Below are 27,675 nucleotides of genomic sequence, written 5' to 3' on the forward strand. Positions count from 1 at the left end.
TTCTATTTCTGACAACTTTTACTTCACTATATTCCTAAAGAAAATTATTTACTTTTTACTCCATGCATTTTCATTACATTTTGAATGCTTGGCAGGATAGGAACAGAACTTCCTGGTCATCCTTACTGGCTCTGATCTGGCAGACTCACTAAACACAAATGCTTTGTTTGTAAATTAGGTTGGAGTGTGCCCCTGGCTATCCGTAAATTAAAAAAAATAAATGTACAGTCTGGTATGCTTAATATTAAGAATTTGAAATTATTTATAATTGTATTTTTGATACTTAAGTATATTTTAGCAGTTTTAAATGTGATACTTTCAAATAAAAGAAAAATGCATTTGTCACATGCGCCGAATACAAGTGTAGACCTTACCATGAAATGCTTGCTTACTTAAGCCCTTAACCAACAACACAGCTCAAGAAAGTTAAAATATTGACTAAATAAACTAAAGTAAAATATTTTAATAAAAAGTAACACAATAACGAGGCTATATACATACCAATATCGCGTCAGTGTGCGGGGGTAGAGGTTGGTCAAGGTTATTAGTACATGTAGGTATGGCTAAAGTGACTATGCATAGATAACAAACAGCGAGTGGCAGCAGTGTAAAACAAAGAGGGGGGTGTCAATGTAAATAGTCCGGGTTGCCATTTGATTAATTGTTCAGCAGTCTTGTGGTTTGGGGGTAGAAGTTGTTAAGGAGCCTTTTGGACCCAGACTTGGCGCTCCGGTACCGCTTGCTGTGCGGTAGCAGAGAGAACAGGCTATGACTTGGATGAATGGAGTCTTTGACAATTTTTTGTGCCTTCCTCTGACACTGCCTAGTATATAACTCCTGGATGGCAGGAAGCTTGGTCCCAGGGATATACTGGGCCGTGCGCACTACCATCTGTAGCACCTTACAGTCGGATCCCGAGCAGTTGCCATACCAAGCAGTGATGCAACTGGTCAGGATGCTCTCGATGGTGCAGTTGTACAACTTTTTAAGGATCTGGGGACGCATACCAAATCTTTTCAGTCTCCCGAGGGGGAAAGGTGTTGTCGTGCCCTCTTCACGACTGTCTTGGTGTGCTTGGACCATGATAGTTTGTTGGTGATGGGGACACCAAGGCACTTAACTCTCGACCCGCTCCACTACAGCCCGTCAATGTTAATGGGGGCCTGTTCGGCCCTCCTTTGCCAGTCGTCCACGATCAGCTCCTTTTGTCTTGCCCACATTGAGGGAGAGGTTGTCCTGGCACCAGACTGCCAGGTCTCTGACCTCCTCCCTATAGGCTTTCTCGTTGTTGTTGATCAGGCTGTTGTGTCGTCAGCAAACTTAATGGTGTTGGAGTCGTGCTTGGCCATGCAGTCGTGGGTGAACAGGGAGTAGAGAAGGGGACTAAGCATGCACCCCTGAGAGGCCCCAGTGTTGAAGATCAGTGTGGCGGATGTGTTGTTGCTTACCCTTACCACCTGGGGGCGGCCCTTCAGGAAGTCCAGGATCCAGTTGCAGAGGTAGTGTTTAGTCCCAGGGTCCTTAGCTTAGTGATGAGCTTTGTGGACACTATGGTGTTGAACGCTATGGTGTTGAACGCTGAGAACACTGAATGCTGGGGCGGTATGCGAATTGGAGTGGGTCTAGGGTTTGAGGTTTTGATGGTGTTTATGTGAGTCATGACCAGCCTTTCAAAGCACTTCATGGCTACCGATGTGAGTGCTACGGGGCGGTAGTCATTTCGGCACGTTCCCTTCACTTTCTTGGGCACAGGGACTATGGTGCTCTGCTTGAAACATGTAGGTATTACAGACTGGGTCAGGGAGAGTTTTGAAATGTCAGTGAAGACACTTACCAGTTGGTCTGCGCATTCTCTGAGTACACGTCCTGGTAATCCACCTGGCCCCTCGGCCTTGTGAATGTTGACCTTTTTAAAGGTCTTGCTCACATCAGCTACGGAGAGCGTGATCACACAGTTGTCCGGAACAGCTGGTGCTCTCATGCATGCTTCAGTGTTACTTGCCTCGAAGCGAACATAAAAGGCATTTAGCTTGTCTGGTATGATCGAGTCACTGGGCAGCTCGCGTCTGGGTTTCCCTTTGTAATCGTTTGCAAGCCCTGCCACATCCGACGAGCATCAGAGCCAGAGTATTAGGATTCAATCTTAGTCATGTACTGACGCTTTGCCTGTTTAATGGTTCGTCTGAGGGCATAGCGGGATTTCTTATAAGCGTCCGGATTAGTGTCCCACTCCTTGAAAGCGGGCAGATCTAGCCTTTAGCTCGGTGCAGATGTTGCCTGTAATCCATGGCTTCTGGTTGGGATATGTACACATGGTCACTGTGGGGACAATGTCGTCTATGCACTTAGTCACCGGCTTCATCAATAATGTGGTATACTCCTCAATGTCATTGGATAAACAACAGAAAATATTCCAGTCTGTACTAGCAAAACAGTCCTGTAGCGTAGCATCGACTTCATCTGACCACTTCCGTATTGAGCTAGTCACTGGTACTTCCTACTTTAGTTTTTGCTTGTAAGCAGGAATCAAGAGGATAGAATTATATTCATGTTAACCAAATGGACGGCAAGGGAGAGCTTTGTATGCGTCTCTGTGTGTGGAGTAAAGGTGGCTAAGAGTATTCTTTCCTCAGGTTGCACATGTGACATGCTGGTAGAAATGAGGTAAAACGGATTTAAGTTTGCCTGCATTAAAGTCCCTGGCCACCAGGAGTGCTGCTTCTGGATGAGCATTTTCTTGTTTGCTTATGGCCTTTTACAGCTCGTTGAGAGTGGTCTTAGTGCCAGCATCAGTTTGTGGTGGTAAATAGACGGCTACGAATAATATAGATGAAAACACTCTTTGTAGATAGTGTGGTCTACAGCTTATCATGAGGTACTCTACCTCAGGCGAGCCATAACTCACGATTTCTTTAATATTAGACATTGCGCACCAGCTGTTATTGACAAATTGACGCACCTCCACCCCTCGCAAGTTCATTTAAAACCAGGTACATTCATACTTTTACTCAAGTAGTATTTTGCTGGACTTTTACTTGAGTCATTTTCTATTAAGGTATCTTTACTTTTACTCAATTATGACAATTGGGTACTTTTTCCACCATGCGTATATCTAATTGTTCAGCAGTTGTCAAAGCCAAACTGAGAATAACATCCGGGCACTATTAAACTTTATTTTTTCACATACTCAAACAACCTACTATTTAGGACGCAAGTATGGGTAGGTTATTCGGACACGGCCACTGTCTGTAGAATTTCTCTGTTCTACAGTTGCAACATTGTTTGCTTTAGTTTGTAGTCAACAGACACACCCTTCTCATCCACTCCATGATTTTCTTCGGAATTCTCTCTTTGTCTTTGTAACTTTGAGAAAATTGACTTTGTAGGGTGTACTTTAACTTTACAATAGTACAATTGTACAATTGTTATGCAGAGGTCAATGCTTTAGTAGTTTTTGGTCACATTTCTATCAGATCTTGACCCCACTACCCACCAAACCCCCTAGATGGAGTATTCCACCAAAACTCTTGCTGCTGGCTGCTTTGGGAAGATCTACAGGGAGAAGTACAATGACACCTGGGCTGCAATCAAGAAGGTGCCACAACACTTAATCAATAGGAGAGACCTGGAGAGAGAGTGTCAAGTATACAAGTGAGTATGACAGACAATGTGTTATCATTGTAGGTTGCTAAATGGTGATGTCAGCCCAGAGGGAAAGTATTTTGCTCAGTGGTCTTTTTTTCATCTCTGTAGAAATATGGGAGATCTCAATTTTGTATAATTTATCTGAACTGTTTCTCCTAAGAGAATGAATTCTTGAAACTTTCTTGAGACAAATGAGCTCGGATTGAGACTTCCATTTGAGAAGCATGAGAAATAGATGAGATCTTATCATTGTATCCTCATGAGCTAATTTATTGCACCAGAAATGCCTTTTTGAGCATTAAGGAGATGCATTATAAAAATGTACATTCATTAAACACATTTGAGTATCACAACAACAGATTCCTTAAATGTTAACAACTTTTCATGTTTAATGGGGTTGTTTTATACAACATTGTCAAACATACAAAGATAATGACTGGGAAGAGTTTAGATTGCTTTTAATACAAAATAGTATTGCTTGTAAAATATCAAAATAGTCCAAATATGGCCTTCTCTAAAATAGGTGTGAAATTGAAAGTGCTGTCATTAACCCCATATAAAAAAAGGGCTGGCGCACACAATAACAAAAGTTGGTAGAGGTGCTGACTGACGGCAAGTAAAACTGTATGCTATTTAAAAATAGAGTCAAACACTATATACAGGCTCCCAGTAATTTATTGGGTAAACCACAAACGTTTCGCCACCCTATTTAGACAGAGCCAAAGTGGAAAACTCCCTGCAAAATGCCTGGGGGAGCTGTCTAAAATGTTGTCAGTCGGCACCTACCAGCTCATAACTGGTACAAACTGTACCAACTTCACACTTGAACAGATGATTGTAAACATCTTACATGTGTCAAAATTAACCTGGGGTTCACCTGAAATGCAGATGAACCCAAATTGAATTACATAATTTATAGGGATTAGGGCTGGGAATTGCCAGGGACCTCATGATATGTTTTTGCGATTCTCACTATTCTATATGTATTGTAATTCCATACTGAGATTTTATTTTTTCTTCGATATTCCAAACATATTGCTCACCGACCATATGTCTGCTGCAGAGAGATGAGAGCCCATGCGAAAACAAGTTTTGATCAGTCACGGAAATAAGTGTTGAAAAAATTGGCTCCCTTTTTAAAAAGAAGAGGGAGAACAAGCAATGAAGAAAAATACTGGAGTTTTGGTGCAGGTACAGCCAACTAGCGCCCAAAATTATATTGCGACATTGTCAAAATGATACAATATAACGTCAAAGATTATATCCCGATATTTAACTGTATTGATGCTTAGCTTTATTACTATTAGGGTTGTCCTGATGCCAAAATATTACCCACAAAACAATGCCTGTGTAATGAGTATGATGGGAGACAGAGTGCTGGTTTCAAGCGCAGGGTAGGTGTTTTATTTGGTAAAGGAAAACACAGGAGGTGGCAGGGTCCAGGGACAGGCAGAAGGTCAACAGGCCAAAAACCTTGTCAGTGAGGATGGCCAAAAACTACGACACACAGGAGGACTAATATGGAATTAAACAGCGCTCTGACTAGAATGTGTACAAAAACAATACCTCACAATGATGGGGTGTAATGAACTGAACTAAATAATGTGTGGAAATGACATACAGGTGTGTGAACAGGTGATCAGAATTCAGGTGATTGGGATCTGGAGAGTGAGCTGCGTTCAGGGGATCTGTGTGTTTGAGAGTGTGAGTTGGAAGCAGACGTTACAGCATGTGAAAGTATCACGATACTACTGCAGAACTTTTTTATCACTGATATCCACATCTTGTATCAATATAACACTGAATTTTACCTCACGCTATTCACAAACTGTATATGACTGTGGTAGCTGCTGTTGTTGTGTGAGTGGTGGTTACGGTGTCTGCCGTGGTCTCTGGAGCCCAGGCTGTCTCATCTGTAGACCCTCTCCCCTCTCTCTTGCTCTGAGTGGTGGGAATACAAATGCTCTGTCACGTGCTCCCTCTCCGGCCTCTAGGTCACCAGGCTGCTCGTTATGGCGCACATGTGTCACCATCATTACGCGCACCTGTTTATCATCAGACTCACTTGGACTCCATCCCTTCCCTGATTACCTTCCCTTTATATGTCACGCCCTTTGGTTCCTTCCCAAGGCGTTATTGTTTATGTGTCATGTCTGCATTTATGGTTCTTATTTTGTATTATGGTGTGCTTATTTATTAAAACACACACTCCCTGAACTTGCTTCCCGACTCTCAGCACACATCGTCACAGAATAACGCCACACCTAAGGGAAGCATCAGGGAGTGTGTTTTTTGTGTCAGGTGGAATGACGTCGGGTCCGGGAGCCGCTACAATCTTTCATCTCTCCGCCGGCTCGCCAGGCTCCCCTGCCTCCCCTGCCTCCGCCAGGCTTGCCCTGCCTCCGCCAGGCTCCCCTGCCTCCCCTGCCTCCGCCAGGCTCCCCTGCCTCCGCCAGGCTCCCCTGCCTCCGCCAGGCTTGCCCTGCCTCCGCCAGGCTCCCCTGCCTCCCCTGCCTCCGCCAGGCTTGCCCTGCCTCCCCTGCCTCCGCCAGGCTTGCCCTGCCTCCCCTGCCTCCGCCAGGCTTGCCCTGCCTCCGGCAGGCTCCCCTGCCTCCCCTGCCTCCGCCAGGCTCCCCTGCCTCCGCCAGGCTCCCCTGCCTCCGCCAGGCTTACCCTGCCTCCGCTGCCTCCGCCAGGCTCCCCTGCCTCCCCCAGACTCGCCTGCTTCCGCCGGCTCTTGTGCCTCAGTTGGTTTGTCAGGTTACCGTGCATCAGCAGGGGTGACGGTCCGCTCCTGATCCCCGGGGTCGTCCCTTTGGTTGGCCACCTGCGGCTGGAGCCGAACGCGCCGGGGAGGGGGTACAGTCACGTATGCTTTCTCTCCGGCACTAGGTCGCCATTCTCCCTGCTCAGCCAGATTGATAGGTTTCCAGCACCTTAGCAGAGGTGACTGGTCCGCTCCGGATCCCCTGGATCATCATTTTGGTCGGCGTTCTGCGGCTAGAGCAGCGCGGTGGCCTCTAAGTCACCAGGCTGCTCGTTATGGCGCACACCTGTCATCATCGTTACGCGCACCTGTGCATCAGACTCACCTGGAATCCAGCACTTCTCTGATTACCTTCCTTTATATGTCACTCCCTTTAGTTCCTTCCCCAGGCGTTATTGTTCCTGTGTCATGTCTGTGCGTTGTTCATGTTTATTATTTTGTCTTACGTTGTGTTTATTTATTAAAACACTCACTCCCTGAACTTGCTTCCCGACTCTCAGCGTACATCGTTCCATGCTCTAACTTAACAGCGTCTGTATGTAATAGAACATACGTTTGGCATAGAGGAACTAGGTCACTATATCTGCTTGGATAAAATAGTAGCTAGCAAGATGGAGATCAGAGGTTCTTTTTAATGAATGCATTTCACAAGTGGCTAGTTTTCAATAATTTCTCATGCCTCTATGACACAACTCTATGCATCGTGTAAAAAGGCCATTCTGTTCCTCCTCTCTAGTCTCTAGCTACCCAGCTTTCCCGCAGTCCTGTTAGTTTGGCAGCTGATGCATTGTAAATGTTTATCATAAGAACTAGCCTAAACACATATTGGCACTGACAGTTAAAATTATCAACACTAAATAGACACTTGTTAACTAGCTAGCTATACATTTCACGATTCCAGAGGTAAGAATACACAGTCTATCAGCCTGGTCTCATAGACTAGATGTAACATAGTAAATGTAAATCCAGGACACTCAAATTAGAATATGTTACATTTGGTATGGTTACATAAAACAGAAGGTTACTTCTGGCAAAAACAAAATGAGGGTGGTTAGTCGGGGTCGATGGGTAGGGGTATAACGCGAACCTCTAGCAACCTGAAGGTTGCATGTTTGAATCTCATCACGGAAGACATAAGTATTTTAGCAAATTGTCAATTTTGCAACTACTTAGTATTTTAGCTAACCCTTCCCCTTACCCCTAGCCTAGCTAACAGTCACCTAGCTAGCTAAAATGTAAAAATTAAAATGGTTAGCTGCTAGCTAAATAGCTACTCAGTTTCATATAGCAAGTTAGCTTGCTTGCTAGATAGTTGGCAAACAACCTCGCTAGCTAAAGTTAGTTTGAGAAAATATGTTAATCTCTGGTAGCAAGCTAAGTTAAGTAGGTGACTTTAGCTGATAAATAGTTAAATTTACAGCATTTGCTGTTCGGACACTAACGTTAGTTAGCTAGTCAAGGTGAGCCAAAGAATCTACCTAGCTAACATTACATTTTGTTAATGTAGCTAGCTAGTTATCTAAATCATAACTAGTGGGTTGAAAATATTGTTATACTAACATTAGCCAGCTAGCTAAACACGGCTAACGTTAGCAATTTGCAATTCATACAATATGTTACAAATTTGAAAATGCATATGTTATGAATTTGTATGATATGGATATCATTAGCTAGTGTTAGCCACCTAACGTTAGATATACTGTGTACATTGTTCCACTACCCCAGTTTTTTTTAAAGTCTTTTAGTAGTCTACTTTGTTGAAATTTTTGAAGTCTTCTCGTTGAAATCACAGCTAATATTGTGTAGAGGCTTGATAATTGAAAAGACTACAGTGAGTGAATCTCTAGTGAGCTAGATAACTCGCACTGAAATTTTAAAAATCCTGCCCGAACGTGATGTGGTTGTGGGCCAGTTGCAACAGTTGGTCACAAAAGAAATGCAGCAATGAGAATATTATGTGAAAACAGACATGTTTGAGAAGGAGCATACAAATAATTGCAGTCATAATATAGTCAAATCAAGTTTTATTTCAGATATAGCTGTAATCTCATTGTCTCATGCATGGAGACCTGTACAGGAATTCAATTATTTATTCAATTCAATTATTTAAGAATTTAGATCTATTATTTTGATTTGAATAAAACGAATATGAGCTACACGACATAACCAAAGGTATGTGTAATACTTATTTTCCACCATAATGTGCAAATAAATTCATTAAAACTCCTACAATGTGATTTTCCAGATTATTTTTTTTCTTCTCATTTTGTCTGTCATAGTTGAAGTGCACCTATGATGAAAATTACAGGCCTCTCTCATCTTTAAGTGGGAGAACTTGCACAATAGGTGGCTGACTAAATACTTTTTTGCCCCACTGTATATAGTGTATGTGGTTGTTTCTAGACATTTTTAAAAATAAGAAAATTATCTGTGTCTCATTTTTCGTGTTAAAGTGAGCTCATTTGTGTCTATGATAAAATATATATATTTAACCTTTATTTAATTAGGCAAGTCAGTTAACAATGACGTCCTATACGGCAAAACCTGGACGACGCTGGGCCAATTGTGCGCAGCCCTATGGGACTCCCAATCACGGAGAGTTGTGATACAGCCTAGATTCGAACCAGGGTGTCTGTAGTGACGCATCAAGCACTGAGATGCAGTGGCTTAGACCGCTGCACCACTTAGGAGCCCAGTGGGAAATGAAGGGGGAAAAGATGATCTCTTCTTGGAATTTGCTTTACTTTGGGATACATGTGAAGATGAGGGTGCTGATGAAGGTCACTACAGAAGTGATTAGTTGTGCTGTCTGTAGACTCCAATGCCCTCATAACCCTTTCTCACCATTTTCTTTCACACTTTCTCTGTGACCTGGGACTCCAGTAAGGCAATTCATCCTAACATAGTGAAGCTTCTGGGTAATCCAACACTCAAGGACTCTAAGTGGATCATCCCCATGGAGTTCATCTTTGGAGAAGAACTGGAGACAACCATCTTCAAATCACAACAATCTCAAATACAGGTAGGCCTATGGATCCCACTGCTGCCACCAAACATGCATGTGACAGTGTTGATGAAAGTTCACATAGAAAAACTCTAAATATATTTGATAAATAAGTATCTAAGCATACAGGATTTTCAGGGTGCCTTCCATACCGATTACAAAAAAGTGCAAGTTAACTCATCAGTTGATTATGAAAGCCTTTGATCTCCCACAGTTAACTCCATCTGTAAAGGCCACCATCATCACAGGCATGTGTGAAGGACTACTTCACCTACACAGCAAAGATATCGTCCATCAGGACCTCAAGCCTGAGAACATCATGGTGAGACAGGAATTAAAATAATTTGTTGTTTTAATGTTCTTCATTAATGATGCAAGACTTTAGAAGCAGTTGTTCACCTGTTTTTGGGAATATAGGACATTGTCACACTAAATGCTTAGATTAGATATAAAACAATATTTTTCCACCCCTCTCAAATGATCTCTTCCAGGTAGAGCATGACACTCACCGAGCTGTGATCATTGATATGGGGCTGGCCAAATTCTTCCGCAATGGCCTAAATTCTGCTGTGGATATGGGCAACGAGGCCTACTCTTCCCCTGAGGTCCTGCAGAGGCGGGGCCAACGAGACCAGCGTTCAGACGTGTGGGCTATGGGTAAAATCATTGCTGAACTCTGTGCCAGAGTCAGGCTGCACACCCCTAGTGTCTGTCCGGCTATGATCTATGAGATCCTCAGTCTCCAAGGACAGCAGTACTGTAATGCTGTCTGTAGGATGGTGCAGAGCGACCCCAGAGTGCGAGCCACCATGGCCGGGATCATGCCAGAGATGCGAAGGGCAGGGGGAGGTGGCAACACCGGGGAGCAACAAAGAGGACATCTTCCGACACCCTTTCCTCACACTGAGGTAAAAGACCCATCGCCACGTCCACATGCTCCCCCGCTATCAAGAGCTGAGTGCACAGCCTTGCCAAAGATTGAGGTCAAGACGACACTGCAACCACAACCCATACAGCAGTCACCTTCCCCGGCAAGATGGGAGCATGCAGCCTTGCCAATGACTGAGGTCAAGATGACACTGCAACCACAACCCGTACAGCGGTCACCTTCCCCGGCAAGATGGGAGCATGCAGCCTTGCCAATGACTGAGGTCAAGACGACACTGCAACCACAACTCGTACAGCGGTCACCTTCCCCGGCAAGATGGGAGCATGCAGCCTTGCCAATGACTGAGGTCAAGACGACACTGCAACCACAACTCGTACAGCGGTCACCTTCCCCGGCAAGATGGGAGCATGCAGCCTTGCCAATGACTGAGGTCAAGACGACACTGCAACCACAACCCGTACAGCGGTCACCTTCCCCGGCAAGATGGGAGCATGCAGCCTTGCCAATGACTGAGGTCAAGACGACACTGCAACCACAACCCGTACAGCGGTCACCTTCCCCGGCAAGATGGGAGCATGCAGCCTCTCCAAAGCCTGAAGTCAAGAACTCACCATCTCCCCTTCCAAAGGTAGACCAGGGTAATGCACTGGTGGTTCCATCAGGCATGGTTCAACCCAGTCAAGATGTCATGAAACAACTTCTCTTCAAAGAGGCCCCAAAGGGTCTCCCATGCCCACTCCCCACAACGGGAAAGGTGCGAATCCGCCGCTATGAGCAAAGGAATGGGGAAGTGGAGACTTGGGAGCAAAATGAGGTAGAGACTGAAGGAGGGAGGATAGTCAAGTTTGAGAATGTTATGTTTAACAACAAGTCATAAGTAGGTTATTGAGAGGTTGTGAAATAGTTGGGAATTGATTTGACTCTGCTTCTGAAATAGTTGGGAGTTGATTTGACTCTGGTCACTCTCCTTCCATCCTTCATTGTAAAATTCTGACATGTTTATGGAGAGGGGGGGGAGTATATTTGGGAGGTGGGATAAACTAATGGAAGAATTCTAATGTCCAGAGAAACTATACCGGACGTACTGTGCCTAAAAACAAAGCGACACAATATCCCACTACGTGAGACCAATATATATATATATATATTAACAACAAAAGTTGTCTTGCACTGGTAAGAAGGAAACCTTGGAGTGTGTTAAGGTTGAGTAAGGATTTAGGGATGATCTTGAAAGTACTATCACTTCTTCTAATGCTACATCATGTTACAATGTTGCTCATCTGGTTAGGTGACAGTGTACAGAGGCACCTGGAATCAAGTAACTATCTTTGAATGGTTTTGAAACCTTTTTGTTTTGGGAAACGTATCCCTGTTTGCTAATCAGTTGTCTCTTTAGCTCTATCATACATTTGACTGTGTACATACAGTACCAGTCAAAAGTTTTGGGCACACCTACTCATTCCAGGGTTTTCCTTCATTTGTACTATTTTCGACATCGTAGAATAATAGTGAAGACATCAACACTATGAAATAACACATGGAATTATGTAGTAACCAAAAAAAGTGTTCGACAAATCAAAATATATTTTACATTTAAGATTCTTCAAAGTAGCCACCCTTAGCCTTTGACAGCTTTGCACACTCTTGGCATTCTCTCAACCAGCTTCACCTGGAATGTTTTTCCAACAGTCTTGAAGGAGTTCCCATATATGCTGAGCACTTGTTGGTTGCTTTTCCTTCACTCTGCAGTCCAACTCAATCCAAACCTTCTCAATTGGGTTGAGCTTGGGTGCTTGTGGAGGCCAGGTCATCTGATGCAGCATTGCTCTCCTTCTTGGTCAAATAGCCCTTACACAGTCTGGAGGTGTATTGTATCATTGTCCTGTTGGAAAAACAAATGATAGACCCATTAAGCGCAAACCAGATGGGATGGCGTATCGCTGCAGAATGCTGTGGTAGGCGTGCTGGTTAATTGTGCCTTGAATTCTAAATAAATCTGTGTCACCAGCAAAGCACCCCCACAACATCACACATCCTCCTCCATGCTTCACGGTGGAAACTACACATCCAGAGATCATCTGTTCACCAACTCTGCGTCTCACAAAGACACAGCGGATGGAAACAAAATCTCCAATTTGGACTCATCAGACCAAAGGACTGATTTCCACCAGTCTAATGTCTATTACTCATGTTTCTTGGCTCAAGCAAGTCTTCTTATTATCGGTGTCCTTTAGTAGTGGTTTCTTTGTAATAATTTGACCATAAAGGCCTGATTCAAGCAGTCTCCTCTGAACAGTTGATGTTGAGATGTCTCTGTTACTTGAACTCTGAAGAATTTATTTGGGCTGCAATCTAAAGGTGCAGTTAACTCTAATGAACATATTCTCTGCAGCAGAGGTAACTGAGTCTTCCTTTCCTGTGATGGTGCTCATAAGAGCCAGTTTCATCATAGCGCTTGATGGTTTTTGCGACTGACTGCACTTGAAGAAACTTTCTTGAAGTTCTTGAAATGTTCCGTATTGTCTTAAAGGAATGATGGACTGTCATTTCTCTGCTTATTTGAGCTGTTCTTTCCATAATATGGACTTGGTATTGTACCAAATAGGGCTATCTTCTGTATACCACCCCTATCTTGTCACAACAGAACTGATTGGCTCTAATGCATTAAGAAGGAAAGAAATTCCACAAATGTACTTTTAAGGCACACTGGTTAATTGAAATGCTTTCCAAGTGACTACCTCATGAAGCTTGTTGAGAGAATACCAAGTGTACAAAGCTGTCAAGGCAAACGGTGGCTACTTTGAAGAATCTGAAATATAAAAAATTAAGAAAAACCCTTGAATGAGTAACTTGTCCAAACTTTTGACTGGTAGTGTAGAAATAAGCAATTGTTTTGTATCAAATTTTTCTTACTCTTAAGAATAAAAGTAATTTTTCATGACTATATGCTGTTATCCTCTTTACAACAACAGTGTACAAAATAACCTTTTGCAAGACTGTCAACCAGAGCTGTGTTCAGCTACAGAAAGGGTATCCCACACAGTTCATCCAGTCAGAAGGAACTTCACAGGTGTTTGACTAATCTTTTTGTTTATTAATCATTGTATAAGGCCACTCTGGACTGTGCAGACTTCATTGATAGAGGAATTAAAAATCAGAAATACAGTATCACATTGTCCTTGTTACATTTTCAATGCCCTGCGGTGAGCTCCATCTTCTGGCGCAGTCACCCTGGACAGCGTATCCACATCATAATGGAGTGAAAGTCAAGCTATACATCAACTGAAACAAACTGCAGAGCACAAATAGACATAATAATAATAATAAACCACTACATGAAGTGTTAAAAGGTACATATAGCATACGTCTTACGAATCACTACACAAGCATACACTTCAGCATGCTTCTAAAAACTCAAATGTGAATTCATGCCAGTGGTCTGTGTGTGGTTTTCTGTACATTCCACTCATCTAATACAGGGTCTGTGTGTCATGCATAATCAGGCTTCATATGGAGTAGAAAAGGTCAAGAGATTCATAGATCAGATAGTAGAACATACACAAAAACCTCAGCATACGTGGAATCCTATCTATTCCCATGTCAGCATGCAACCGCCAGCACAACTATCAGGCGTCCAATGCTTTCTCTCGAAGCCATCTTTGGTTTCAGCCAAGAGGCCCGAGTCCTCTATGTAATGTACACACAGAGGTTCAATTCCTAGTAGGGATCTAGTGTAAACAATCATATTGGTCAGGGGGTCCAGACAGCATGCAAAGAGGAAAGTCAGGGGACAAGCCATGCAGTGAGGAGTACATTGCACTGGGGAATTCTAGGGGTGACAGATTTTAGATAGCACAAAATAAAAAAAAGTAATATGTTGAAAGAATGGCTAGTGGAGAAATGCTGTAACTGCTAACCCAGTATACCTATATCAATCTTTAAATCAGTGCTTCAGCAGAATCAGTACAACCAATGAGTGTACTACAACCACTTGTTTCCACGTCACTTACCAGTGCCTGATTCCGTTTATAGACCTAATTAATTAGTGGTTTCTGGTCATCCATGGACAAAGTTCCTGGTTTTCAGCTCTCCTGGTTTTCAAACCATTCAGCCAATTTAGAGTATGGAGATGGATCCCAAGTCTCTGACTATGGAGAGCCCACTAGGACTTGAATCCCTCAGTTTAGAGCTACATTGACAAATCATAGGAAACCAACATAAAAGCTCCATAAGGTAACACACAATAAGACAAAAGACCATGACAAACCACCATTCTGATGTGAATATAGCCAGCCCACCTGAAGGCAGTGCATTGATCATGTCACCCGCACCTATTCTATTTGACAAGGCAAAATGCAACCCCATGTCAATGCAATCTAGAGATAACTGGAGAAAAGATATTCTGATTGTAGTGATAAGATGAAACCCAACCATACATTCATACCAAAAAGATGTGCCAGAACTGTGAACCTACTGTGAGGAAATCCTTCAATAATCAGCCTGATATTCAGGGCCTGTATTGTGCATGTGCCTCAGACTAGGTGTTCTGATATAGGATCATTGTTGCCTTTTTCATAATGAATTTGATATGAACACGGAGGACCTGATCCTAGATCAGCACTCCTACTCAGATGCTTTATGAAGACGGGCCCAGGGAGTGACTACCACGCTAATTGCAAACAGCACTTACCCCTGTCAATATTCAGGGTAGTAGCTTCACTTCGTATAATATTAAACTGTAAAACCAGTTACATATGGGTCGTTCTGAAATTAGTGCCTTTTGTGTCCCTTTGCTATATTAAGTAGAAATTAAATATTAAAACCCTGTTCTATCAAATGAAGTGTCCTTTAATACTGACCACAAGGAAAATGTAATAAATCTGATTTAATAAAGACTTTTTAAACTGCCAAAATTCAGCATTTTGACATATCCCTAAGCATCCTGTGACTTCTAGGAAGATTTTAACCTACTTAACTCACCATTATTTGAAAGCCCTAGTTATTTTGTAATTTCTGAAGAGTTAATGACTTAATGTGATTAGTGATTCATTTTAAAGGGAAAAAAAGTGAACTGAACTCTCGTTTTAATATGGTGAAATTCCTCTTGAAATATTTATTTACAAAGAAAGATTGAACATCTAATAGTCAAATCATAGTGTACAAGCAGGTGAGCTGGTTCTACTCTTTCTGGCCATTGTCTGGTGTTTTTTGATGGAAAACAGAGCAGGTCGAACATAACACCCTTTTACCCATAAATAAACAGGCTAGAAATGTTTGAACAATTGAATTTGCATTCAATTGCCCCTCCCTGTTGCACACAACAAGCTTCCATTCCCTCGGATGGGGGATTTATGGCTGACTTAACCCGGTTACGGTCAACTCTGTTACTTTATTTGGAACCTACCATGGTCATTTCTTTAATTTGACCTCAAGATGGGAAACCGTGTTTTGAACATGTGCTCTTTATGGCAGAATGTTAAAATTGGGTGAAATCAAGTTCTCCTACTCAAAAGCCACCTAATCAGCAGAAAGACCCATATGCTATTGCAATATCAGTAGCATAAAATGTTTTTTCCATTTATTTATTCTATCCCCTAATCTTGCTATCACTAGATACCGCTTCCATTCATAACTCTCGACCTGATGTTCTACTAAAAGGACAAATAGAACAAGACAGGTTTTTCTAAGGCAACAGGTTTTTTTGGCAGCGATATAAACTCATAGAGTCAGTCTTTTTTCCTCTCCTCTACCATAAGTCCCTTTCACAGAGTCAGTCAGTGGAGTGGTGAGACATAGCTGGACAAGCTCGAGAATCACAACTAGAGTGGAGAATGCGACAGTAATTCATATAGGCAGACAAAGCCTCGGCCCACAGATTCTATCTAGGCAGTGGAGAGCATTGGTCTTCGGTTCAGTCTCTGCTATTGTTAAAGTCTCAGTTGAGAATGCTGATCAGACCAGAGGAAGGAACAGAAGGAAAAGGCATGTGTGTATAATGGCCTCTAGTCCAATAGGGGGAGCCACCCACCTCTCCCCACTGTAGGCGTTGATAGGTGTGAAGGCAAAGAAAGGAGCGATTTAAGGGTCCAGGGCCCCCTCTCATATCCCTGCTCCCAGGTATAAGTTGGGAGGGAAGAGTCGGTGGTAGATGGGAGTGGAGTGGGTAAAGGTGGTCCAAGTCAGTGGTTCGTGGGTTGGTTCTGTTGTTGTTCCTGTTGGAGCTTGGCTGGAGGTTTGGTGGGGGCTTCGACTGGTGGCTTTTCTGGGGCTTTGGGAAGGATCTTGGGGGATGGCGCCATGGCATGCAGGCCGGCCTCGGTGCCGATGTGCACAGTGATGTTGGTGTAGAGGGGGAAGTGGTCACGTGACAGCACCTCGTACTCCACAGTGTTCATGCCGTCCAGCTTCCACGTCTGACGTGTCTTGGCCAGCATGTTGAACCTAGGAGGAGGCAGGGAGAGGGGAGCTTAGTGATGGACTGTGGGTTTATTCAACAGACCTAGATCTTATTCGATAGAGGGCAACATTCAGAGGTAGCAGATGGAAATTTAAAAAATGTACAGATACAATGTGCTGCCTATTTGAAAGAATCTGAACGTGTCACCCTACTGAATGGACCCCAGCCATACACAAACACGTGTCAGTCCTGTACCATACCTCCTGGGGTTCACATCGTTTCCCTTGTCCAGCTTGTGTTTGATCATCTTGTATCGGCCCACCTTCACCGATGGACGAGAGATGAACATCCCTCCTAGGGATACTCTGAGAACGGGAGAGAGGGAAGGAAAGAGAGAGAGAAAGAATTTTAATTGAGTTATTATCTATTATAAATAATAGGATTATTCAGTGTCTTTAAATTGTATCCTTTTGTTAGATAGAACAAACCACAATGGGTCCATAGCTCAATGAATTGGCTCAATGTTCCACCCCCAAAACTCCCAAGGACCCCTCTCACCTGACTCCAATGTCATCGTCCTCTCCTCCCCAGCCCCAGTAGTTGTTGGGGAAGCCGTTCATCTTCATGTAGTGCAGTGGAGACAACGCGGACACCCCTCCGAAATACATCTTGTAAGGCAGCCTAGGAGAATGACAGGATTAAAATAAAAATGAAGGATCAGATAGGGAACAAGTGAAATCAGAAATGAGTGAAGCCACGCATAATGAAAGAACTAAATGACAACTAAAATAATACATTTTGTGTTAAATAAACTTGTGAAAATCAATGAGACTCGGGGTGAAAAGAAGAACTAATAACCATAAGAGGAAAAAGAGGGGAAAAAAATAAAAATGAGAATTGACTGACTTGTATCCAAACTTGTCCATGGCGATGGCGGCGTGCTTTGGGTTGGCGTCGCACATGTAGGTGTTGCGGTCGTCCTCAGGGATGAGGTCCACATCATGGAAGAACAGGCAGTCCCAGTCCTCCTCCCGCATGGCCTCCCGGAACCCAACGTTCATCAGCTTGGCCCGGTTAAACGTGTAGTTACCAGCCTAAAGAGGGCCAAGTAAGACATGTTTTAATGGCATTTAGAGACCCTTATGTCAGCAACAACCTGCAAATATTCAATATTGACATTGGAACATTGCTGCGGGGGCTTCAATTCAGCCACAAGAGCATTAGGGAGGTCGGCACTGATGTTGGGCGATTAGGCCTGGCTCGCAGTCTACATTCCAATTCATCCCAAAGGTGTTCGATGGGTTTGAGGTCAGGGCTCTGTGCAGGCCAGTCAAGTTATTCCACACTGATCTCAACAAACCATCTCTGTATGGACCTCACTTTGTGCACGGGGGCATTGTTATGCTGAAACAGGAAAGGGCCATCCCCAAACTGTTGCCACTAAGTTAAGAGTTCCCTTCACTGGAACTAAGGGGACTAGCCCGAAACATGAAAAATAGCCCCCAACCATTATTCCTCCTCCACCAAACTTTACAGTTGGCACTTGCATTAGGGCAGGTAGCATTCTCCTGGCATCCGCCAAACCCAGATTCGTCCTTCGGACTGCCAGATGGTGAAGAGTGATTCATCACTCCAGAGAACGTGTTTCCACTGCTCCAGAGTCCAATGGCTGCGAGCTTTACACCACCAGCCGACACTTGGCATAGAGCATTGTGATCTTAGGCTTGTATGTAGCTGCTCGGCCATGGTAACCAATTTCATGAAGCTCCAGACTAACAGTTTTTGTGCTGACGTTGCTTCCAGAGGCAGTTTGGAACTCGGTAGTGAGTGTTGCAACTCGAGGACAGACTTTTACGTGCGACGTGCTTCAGCACTTGGCGGTCCCGTTTTGTGAGCTTGTGTGGCCTACCACTTCGCGGCTGAGACGTTGTTGCTCTTAGACGTTTCCACTTCACAATAACAGTATTTACAGTTGAGCGGGGCAGTTCAAGCAGGGAAGAAATTTGACTGACTTGTTGGAAAGGTGGCAACCTATGACGGTGCCGTGTTGAAAGTCACTGTGCTCTTCAGTACGGGCCATTCTACTGCCAATGTTTGACTATGGAGATTGCATGGCTGTGTGCTCGATTTTGCACACTTGTTAGCAAAAGGTGTGGTTGAAATAGCCTAAACCATTTGAAGGGGTATCCACATACTTTTGACCATGTAGTGCATATATCATATTTGGGCCCCCGCTGATAAATGAATATAGGGTAAACATTGACATTGGTTCCATAAGTGTATTAAATATAAGGAGTGTGCGACTTCATTTTTATACAGTTTAATCTCCATTAGTAGTCTCATAAAGCCGACCGTAGGCAACACAGGTCTGGTTTCAATGATGGACTCTGTTGGCATAGAGGAACTACGTCACTGCCTAGGTCACTGCTTTAGGTCACTTTAGGTCACTGCCTAGGTCACTGGGGCAGCATGGTAGCCTAGTGGTTAGAGAGTTGGACTAGGAACCAGAAGGTTGCAAGTTCAAACACCCGAGCTGACATCTGTCGTTCTGCCCCTGAACAGGCAGTTAACCCACTGTTCCTAGGCCGTCATTGAAAATAAGAATTTGTTCTTAACTGACTTGCCTGGTTAAATAAAAGGTCAAATTAAAAAAAATAATAATAATAATCTGCTTGAATAAAATACTACAGAGTAGCTAGCAAGATGGAGAACCCAGAGGTTATTTTTAATGAGTGCATTTCACAAGTGGCTAAGTTTGCATCAACTACCATTATTAAAACCACTGCAAAAGATTTTGGCTTTGAAGAGCAACGTGGATCACATTAGTGGAAACCAAGACTGTTCTCAGGGCTGGTTGTAGCTACATATTTTCGAGTCGGGGACAATGTTTGCATTTTAACTAACCCTAGCCCTTTTCCTAACTTTAAACTAATTCTCCTACCTGCTATGAAAAGTCACTTCCTCTAGTCAAAGCCGGCAGACCTGCCCCGAGAGCAGTGAAAGTATCCACTAATGACATACAGCGTTCTGGCAAGTCTGCCTCGTGATTTGTTGGGCGAGTGTCCGGAAATATATATTTTCCCTTATCGACATAGGTATTGAATTACTAGTTCCTCACCGAGGTCAATAGCATGAGTAGTATTTGTTCCTGTGGTTCAGTGTGTGTGTGTGTAACTATGACAACCAACCACAGCTGAAGACACACAAATGCTTGAACTGCTGCTAGCTTGCATTATCTTGTTTGAGTTGAGTGCAATCTGGCAGTGGTTACGCAAAAATACTGCACACATGCAGAGTCATGAATAAATGCTTTAGACATGATGCTGTAACATCTTTCTAATGGTAAATGCCTTAGCGTCTCAAAACTAACCTGGCTCTAATTTGATAGAGGTTGGCTTGGCATTCGTATGTTGCAGGTAAACAACAAGCAGGCAGTGACAACTTGACTAACAGTGTGAGGGTAAAACAAAGTGCTTGTTTAAAGTGTAAACAAAGGGATTGCTACAAGTTGTTAAGAAGATTAAACTCGGTTAAGCCTTCCGGAAAGCATCTTTCAACCATAAGGCTGTGTGTGATTCCATGGTTAGGACACCAGAGGGTGGTTTTGATCTAGGCTGAATGTATACTTGGCCTCACCACTACAGCTAGAAGGTAGTCCAAATGAATATATATTTTGGTCCATTGCAGGAAGTGTAAAGCACATATTCATACTGATAGGTTGTATTACAGATTGCACAATCAATTGATAACATTAATGTTGTCTTTAAAACAGCAATCAGCAGTTGAAACAAAGTGTTTCTCACAACCGCTTTTCGGTAAAAGGCTGAGGGATGGGGCTGGAGAAATGTGTTACCACTCCAATTCATAGAGCTACGGATGCAAGGACTGAACATTCATGACCGTTTTAACCATGTTTTGAGGCTAGACAGTGTTTGTTTACATTTACTTTGTTTACAAACATTGGAGAAAAACAATGTTGGGTTCTCATAGTGTGACAGTTGAACTAGGCTCATGAGGCATTTATAAGTTATATTCTTCAAGAATCAATGGGTACATATCATTAATTTATACATCCAAAAAGGTATGTAGCAACTGACGACTGCCCCTTTAAAAATGAACCTGTTGAACCTGTTGAAACTGTGTGTGTGTGTGTGTGTGTGTGTGTGTGTGTGTATATACGAATGCATTTCACCTGGTGGATGATGTAGATGCCGTAGTTGAGCTGCTGTCGCTGTAGAAATGGGTGAAGGTAGTAGAGGAGGAACTTCAGGTGGTGCTCCCGGTTTCTGTGGGGAATGATTATGGCGGTGCGGTGCCGCGCCTCACAGTCAGGCGGCCTGTAGCGCCCCCCGAGGACCACCAATGGATTCTTCTGCGCAACTTGGGCCAGCGTCAACCCGGAAGGAAAGCTGACGTGGATCGGTCCACCTGAAAAGAGAAATGGGATGAGAAGAAGCTAGATGTCATAACAGCATTTTATTGCTAGACCGATATCGTAACACACCAATTAATTAAAAATCAGTAGGCTGTCCATGCTAGCAAGCTCGTTCTAACAGGGTTTTGGGGATTTGAGATCAAATGTTTTACATGAGACAGTACAGAATGCAGTGTGCCCCCTTTAATCCATTCTATTCTGTTGTCTCATAAAACGTACCTCCAATCCAAAATGCTGCAGTATAGAGACAAATTAAAACATTTTAGCTTCACTGTCCAAATAAATACATGGGGGAGTGTAGGCCTAGGCTATGTAGCCTATGTGCTTTGAAGTTTGTCACTTCAAAGTTAGTAACCACTGCAAACAAATACTTGTGGAACATACGGTCGTCTCATGTCAAATGTCAAACATCTCAAATCCCCAAAACCCTGTTAGAACGAGCATGCTAGCATGGACAACCTACTGATTGGGGCGGCAGGTAGCCTAGTGGTTAGAGCGTTGGACTTATCGAATCCCGAGCTAACAAGGTAATCTGTCGTTCTGCCCCTGAACAAGGCAGTTAACCCACTGTTCCTAGGCCGTCATTGAAAATAAGAATTTGTTCTCAACTAACTTGCCTAGTTAAATAAAAAAAAAAGGTACAAAAAAATATACAAATAAATAAAAGCAAAACATTATAGGAGCCTTTGCTGTAGGCAAATCTCTTAGCTTCAGTGTGTATATCCAAATTTGAATGCAAAAAAGTAGGAAGTTGGACACAAAGTAAACTGACCATTTGAACAAGTATATTCAGTCCCTCTAGTCGAAGCGTACAACAAACACTCCTGTTGGGTCAGCCGCCATCAAGTCTTGGCTCAGTTTGAATGATCTCAAAGTCAAAACACATCCTTCCTTCCCTTACTAGGGGCCATCATTGAACAATTCCTGACTGTATAGGTGAAGCAAAGGTTCCACCATATCATGTCTACTCAAAATTCTGGTAACTTTCCCAGGAATCCAGGGTGCCTTGGGTACCCATCCAACCTGGTCAGATCAGTAGCCAACTAACAAGTAAGGACGGTTTTATGTGTGGAATTATTTGGAAATTCCCTTCCACAACAAACCAACCGAGGCTTTCTGACTGCCCACATTTTGTTTTCTGGCACACTAATCTCAAGTATCCGAGACACTTTCTTTTTACGAGAAAGTATTGTTCTGGCGTACATTGTAAAAAAACATTCCCTCTTCAGTTTCAGTCTGGTGAGGGATTGAAGTAAGAGGTACAGGGAGCGCTGGGTAACTGAAGACGACGGCTGGTGAACTCAGAGAAATATAAATGGGGCTGCCAGTTCTAGGATTTCTATTTCTGTGTGTGAACTCACCTATCAGGGGAGACGTCTTGGGGCAGTAGGGCATGTCCTCGCCCCGGCCGTGGGCCTTGGCCAGGAGGGACAAGTTGGCATAGACGTCACTGCCCGTGTGATTGCGTGCGTGGGGCGAGCCGGCACCGGACGTCCCCGTCGCAGTGGTCTCCAGCTTGCGGAAAATCCTGATGAAATACGACACTCGCTTGTGGTAGCCCTCACGGGACAGCAGTGCCATGACGACCAGCTGGACACCCAGGAACATGAACAGGTAGCGCCATTTTGACTGTAGCCACGTCGCCATTTCGCCGGCTCTGCGTCACAAGGAACTTGAAGAGCGGTTTGGTGATAGGTTTGGCTTCGTTAGTCCTAGCAACCTACACTAGAGGAACGCTGTGAGAGAATGCTTACTTTGTGGCTGGGTAAAATACGGGGTGGGATTGTCAACAGGTGTATGTTTTTACTGTAAACAAGTGTGCACTGTCAGTATTGTGCAACTGTATGATATGACAAGTGCAACAAGCAATGGTATGGAGGTGCATCAATGAAAAGTGCAAAATCCTTGAGGTGTTGAAATGTTTCTTTTTGAATCTATTTTCAGATATTGGAGTGTGATATGAAGTTAGATCAAGTTTATAGTAAAAGCACAGTGAGAAACCAAGAAAGGCACTTTGGTTTAGCTGATCACTGGAGAGGCAAAAAAATGGAGGTAAAAAAAATAAATATATCCTGAAAAAAGATAGATGTCTTTATTTCAATCTCTTGTCCCACCACAAGTTGAGATGTGTTGATCTCCAAAGTCTGCTGGTGGCCCTCTGGTTCATCAATGGCGTGTGGTGGCGATGCCAGCCCAACATCATGCTACTAGAACTCCATCAGTGTCCAAACCACCACCACAGCTCGTTTGTTTCCAGTAAAATGGCTGACTGGGTGCTGTTGTGCTGCCTTGTGTTCTCTAGCCGCTAGTCTCATGGGGCCCTCTAAACAAACAGCCGCCAACAACAAAAGAGAGCACAGGCAGCTGTATAGGCCCCTATCTTTTACAGAGGATTATGGTTTTGTTTGGCTTGACAAGGCTGGCTAGAGGTAGGAAGAGGGAGTGGACAGGTACCAGAACAGTGAGAGGAGGAGTAGTCAGGGGCTGGCTCTGTGTGTGTGTGTGTGTGTGTGTGTGTGTGTGTGTGTGTGTGTGTGTGTGTGTGTGTGTGTGTGTGTTGTGTGTGTGGGAAGGGTGTGGGGACAGGGCAGACAGAGAGCAAAGAGAGAAAGGGGAAGGTCCGATGGTGACTGCAGCTATTGTCCCATTCTGACGGACACTCTGGGCTGAGAGACACTTCCAAGGGGGAGGGGTCCACCAGGCCTGGCGGACAGGGGCTCAGACCAATCACGAGAATGGTGCTCTGAAAGACAACGAGAGAGAGGTAGGTGGTTAAGAAGTTGTTACAATTGACATCCTATAATAATCTATTGTTGCTCTTGGCATCTTTCCCAATTAGACTAACTGTTTACCACATAAATAATGCACAGCCGGAACAAACAGCTTGTTTGTTTTCAGCTAAACAGCCCAGCTGGAAAGAGCCAGGAGGAATCAGGCATAACAGGAGCTTCAATATGGACGCCTTCGAAGAGAACAGACCGCTGGCAGCAACCGAGGAGCAGAAAGAAACACAAGCTCAGAGAAGCTGAAGCGATTCAGAGAATCAAGATAGAAAGCAGTGGAAAACGTTTTAGCTCTAGGAAAAAGTCCTACTACTACCACCACCACTACCCCTCAGACAGACCATAGAATGACCGTGGGTCGTTAAACGGTCCTGCTACTTGTGCTCACGTAATCCTCCTTCCTTGCGAAGGCTATCTGTTGGAGAACCCGACACGTCGGCACTCACGAATCAATTAGTGCACATTAAAGACGCCAGCCTCAGACTACCTCTAATCCTAATCCCAAATTGAGAGCCCAGGGATTGGCAGAATGGAAGAGAGAGATACAGAGTTGCAGAAAACAGGATGAGAGTCAATGGGCGAGGGTTTGTGCATGTATAATAATGATATGTATCAAGGTTTCTGTTAGCCAGTAATAGCCGGCTTTTGGCCATAAAACCATTTAAACACCGATAAATTAAATTGGCAACGGACAATTGTCCCCCCCACCTCAAAAAAAAACATTGCGAAATAATGCTTTTTGGCCTACTCATTGATGGAAATACATTTGACCAGTCATGCTTATTGGTCTATGGGTTCATTTGCATAATTTTGTAGAATTAAATTGGCACGTATATTCTTTATGCATCACACGCACAATACAGCCTTTTTGTGGAAAATCTGTCAGCTAGCCCTTTAGGGCCAAACCATTTCACAAAAACTATTCATGCAATCTGTTAACAATAGTTTTAGGGACACGATTAAAAAGAGAGCATTTTAATTATAATAAACACGCAGCTTTTTTTAATCAACTGGTTATTGAAGTGCGCTTCTCATTCAAATGCATAGGCAACGTAAGGCAGGCTTCATCAACGCATCACACACCACGTTGCAATGAGCTGGAGGCAGTATGCATTTTGAAAACGTATGCTAAACATGTGTATTAGAGGTCGACCGATTAATTAGGGCCGATTTCAAGTTTTCATAATCTGAAATCGGTAATTTTGGACGCCAATTTTTTTTTTTTTTTTTTTTACACCTTTATTTAATCTTTATTCAACTAGGCAAGTCAGTTAAGAACACATTCTCAATGACAGCCTAGGAACGGTGGTTCAGGGGCAGAACGACAGATTTTTACCTTGTCAGCTGAGGGAATCAATCTTGCAACCTTACGGTTAACTAGTCCAATGCTCTAACCACCTGCCTCACGAGGAGCCCACCTGTAGCGCGAATGCAGTGAGAAGCCAATGGAAGTTGCTCGCTAGCATTAAACTTAAATCAATCATAATCACTAGTTAACTACACATGGTTGATGATATTACTAGTTTATCTAGCGTGTCCTGCGTTGCATATAATCGATGCAGTGCGCATTCACGAAAAAGGATTGTCGTTGCTCCTTTCTTAAAATCAATACACAGAAGTATATATTTTTAAACCTGCATATTTATCTAAAAGAAATCCAGGTTAGCAGGCAATATTAACTAGGTGAAATTGTGTCACTTCTCTTGTGTTCATTGCACGCAGTCAGGGTATATGCAACAGTTGGGCAGCCTGGCTCGTTGCGAACTAATTTGCCAGAATTTCACGTAATTATGACATTGAAGGTTGTGCAATGTAACAAGAATATTTAGACTTAGGGATGCCACCCGTTAGATAAAATACGGAACGTTTCCGTATTTCAATGACAGAATAAAACATCTTGGTTTCCAGATGAGAGGTCATTATTATGGTCGAATCCGGAAACTAAGGCTTGCATTTCTGTGTGTTATTATGTTATAATTAAGTCTATGATTTGATAGAGCAGTCTGACTGAGCGATGGTAGGCACCAGCAGGCTCATAAGCATTCATTCAAACAGCACTTTCGTGCGTTTTGCCAGCAGCTCTGCTGTTTATGACTTCAATCAAGCCTATCAACTCCCGAGATTAGGCTGGTGTAACGATGTGATGTGAAATGGCTAGGTAGTTAGCAGGGTGTGCGCTAATAGCGTTTCAAACATCACTCGCTCTGAGACTTGGAGTAGTTGTTCCCCTTGCTCTGCATGGGTAACGCTGCTTCGAGGGTGGCTGTTGTCGTTGTGTTCCTGGTTCGAGCACAGGTAGGAGCGGGGAGAGGTACGGAAGCTATACTGTTACACTGGCAATACTAAAGTGCCTATAAGAATATCCAATAGTCAAAGGTATATGAAATACAAAATGGCATAGAGAGAAATAGTCCTATAATAACTACAACCTAAAACTTACCTGGGAATATTGAAGACTCATGTTAAAAGGAACCACCAGCTTTCATATGTTCTCATGTTCTGAGCAAGGAACTTAAACATGAGCTTTTTTTACATGGCACATATTGCACTTTTACTTTCTTCTCCAACACTTTGTTTTTGCATTATTTAAACCAAATTGAACATGTTTCATTATTTATTTGAGTCTAAATAGATTTTATTGATGCATTAGTTAAACTAAGTGTTCATTCAGTATTGTTGTAATTGTCATTATTAAATACATTTTAAAAATCGGCCGATTAAAATCGGTAGCTGGTTTTTGGCCTCCAATAATCGGTATCGGCGTTGAAATATCATAATCGGTTGACCTCTAATGTGTATGTGACCAATTTTTGTTTTTTGATTTAGCTACTTTACAGTGCATTCGGAAAGTATCCAGACCCCTTGACTTTGCACATTTTGTTATATTACAGCATTATTTATTGGATACATTTTTTTTTATCCCTCAATCTACACAAAACACCCCATAAATGACAAAGCAAAAAAAAAATGTACATCAGTATTCAGACCTTTTGCTATGAGTGTCACGTTCTGACCTTTATTTCCTTTGTTTTGTATTCATTATTTAGTATGGTCAGGGCGTGAGTTGGGGTGGGCAGTCGATGTTTGATTTTCTATGATTTTGGGGATTTCTATGTGTCAGCCTGGTATGGCTCTCAATCAGAGGCAGGTGTCATTAGTTGTCTCTGAGAATCATACTTAGGTAGCCTGGGTTGCACTGTTTGTTTGTGGGTGATTGTCTATGTTGATTGCTTGTTTCGGCACAGTTCTCATTAGCTTCATGGTTGTTATTTTGTTTATTGTTTTTGTATAGTGTTTCAGTGTTCAGTGTTTTCTTTATTAAAATTCATGATGAACACATACCACGCTGCATTTTGGTCCTCCGATCCTTCTCACCTCTCCTCTTCAGATGAAGAGGAGGACGACCGTGACAATGAGACTCGAAATTGAGCTCCGGTGCATCCGGTTTCCATTGATCATCCTTGAGATGTTTCTACAACTTGATTGGACTCCATGTCCAATCAATTGAATTTACCACAGGTAATTTGGAAAGGCAGACACACACACTTGTTTATATAAAAAGGTCCCACAGTTGACAGTGTATGTCAGAGCAAAAAACAAGCCATGATGTCAAGACTTTTCCGTAGAGCTCCGAGACAGGATTGTGTCAAGGCACAGATCTGGAGAAGGGTACCAAAAATGTTTGCAGCATTGAAGGTCCCCAAGAACACAGTGGCCTCCATCTTTCTTAAATGGATGAAGTTCAGAACCACCAA

At 43.2% G+C, this 27,675-nt stretch overlaps 2 protein-coding genes across 4 annotated transcripts in view; one reads left to right on the top strand and one right to left on the bottom strand.

Moving 5' to 3' along the window:
- LOC118367392 (serine/arginine repetitive matrix protein 1-like) overlaps positions 1 to 13,473 on the top strand; it is a 44,912-nt gene extending 31,439 nt beyond the window's left edge. For 2 of the 3 annotated variants that reach the window (XM_035750814.2, XM_052494193.1), the window contains exons 2-5: positions 3,506 to 3,651; positions 9,296 to 9,434; positions 9,631 to 9,738; positions 9,908 to 13,473. In XM_035750814.2, coding sequence (XP_035606707.2) covers positions 3,506 to 3,651; positions 9,296 to 9,434; positions 9,631 to 9,738; positions 9,908 to 11,182 — 1,668 coding nt within the window. In that variant the 3' untranslated portion in view covers positions 11,183 to 13,473. The remainder of the gene's footprint in view (positions 1 to 3,505; positions 3,652 to 9,295; positions 9,435 to 9,630; positions 9,739 to 9,907) is intronic. The other variant, XM_052494194.1, reaches the window with a different exon arrangement.
- Positions 13,379 to 23,689, bottom strand: LOC118367396 (beta-1,4-galactosyltransferase 3-like). The gene is made up of 6 exons (XM_035750830.2): positions 22,499 to 23,689; positions 20,895 to 21,130; positions 17,609 to 17,796; positions 17,261 to 17,383; positions 16,963 to 17,067; positions 13,379 to 16,746 (listed from the first exon to the last, which is right to left on the bottom strand). Exons 1-6 carry the CDS (start codon positions 22,782 to 22,784, stop codon positions 16,485 to 16,487), a joined length of 1,200 nt encoding a protein of 399 aa, XP_035606723.1. The 5' UTR covers positions 22,785 to 23,689; the 3' UTR covers positions 13,379 to 16,484.
- Positions 23,690 to 27,675: the final 3,986 nt, after the last annotated feature.

Source organism: Oncorhynchus keta, chromosome 34, assembly GCF_023373465.1.
Source record: "Oncorhynchus keta strain PuntledgeMale-10-30-2019 chromosome 34, Oket_V2, whole genome shotgun sequence".
Taxonomy (NCBI): Eukaryota; Metazoa; Chordata; class Actinopteri; order Salmoniformes; family Salmonidae; genus Oncorhynchus; species Oncorhynchus keta.

Coding starts and splice junctions, on each gene's coding strand:
- LOC118367396 (XM_035750830.2), bottom strand. CDS start 22,784: ATGGCGACGTGGCTACAGTCAAAATGGCGCTACCTGTTCATGTTCCTG. Junction 21,131..22,498: donor CAAGACGTCTCCCCTGATAG/GTGAGTTCACAC, acceptor TTCTCTTTTCAG/GTGGACCGATCCACGTCAGC. Junction 17,384..17,608: donor ATGGACAAGTTTGGATACAA/GTCAGTCAATTC, acceptor TCATTCTCCTAG/GCTGCCTTACAAGATGTATT.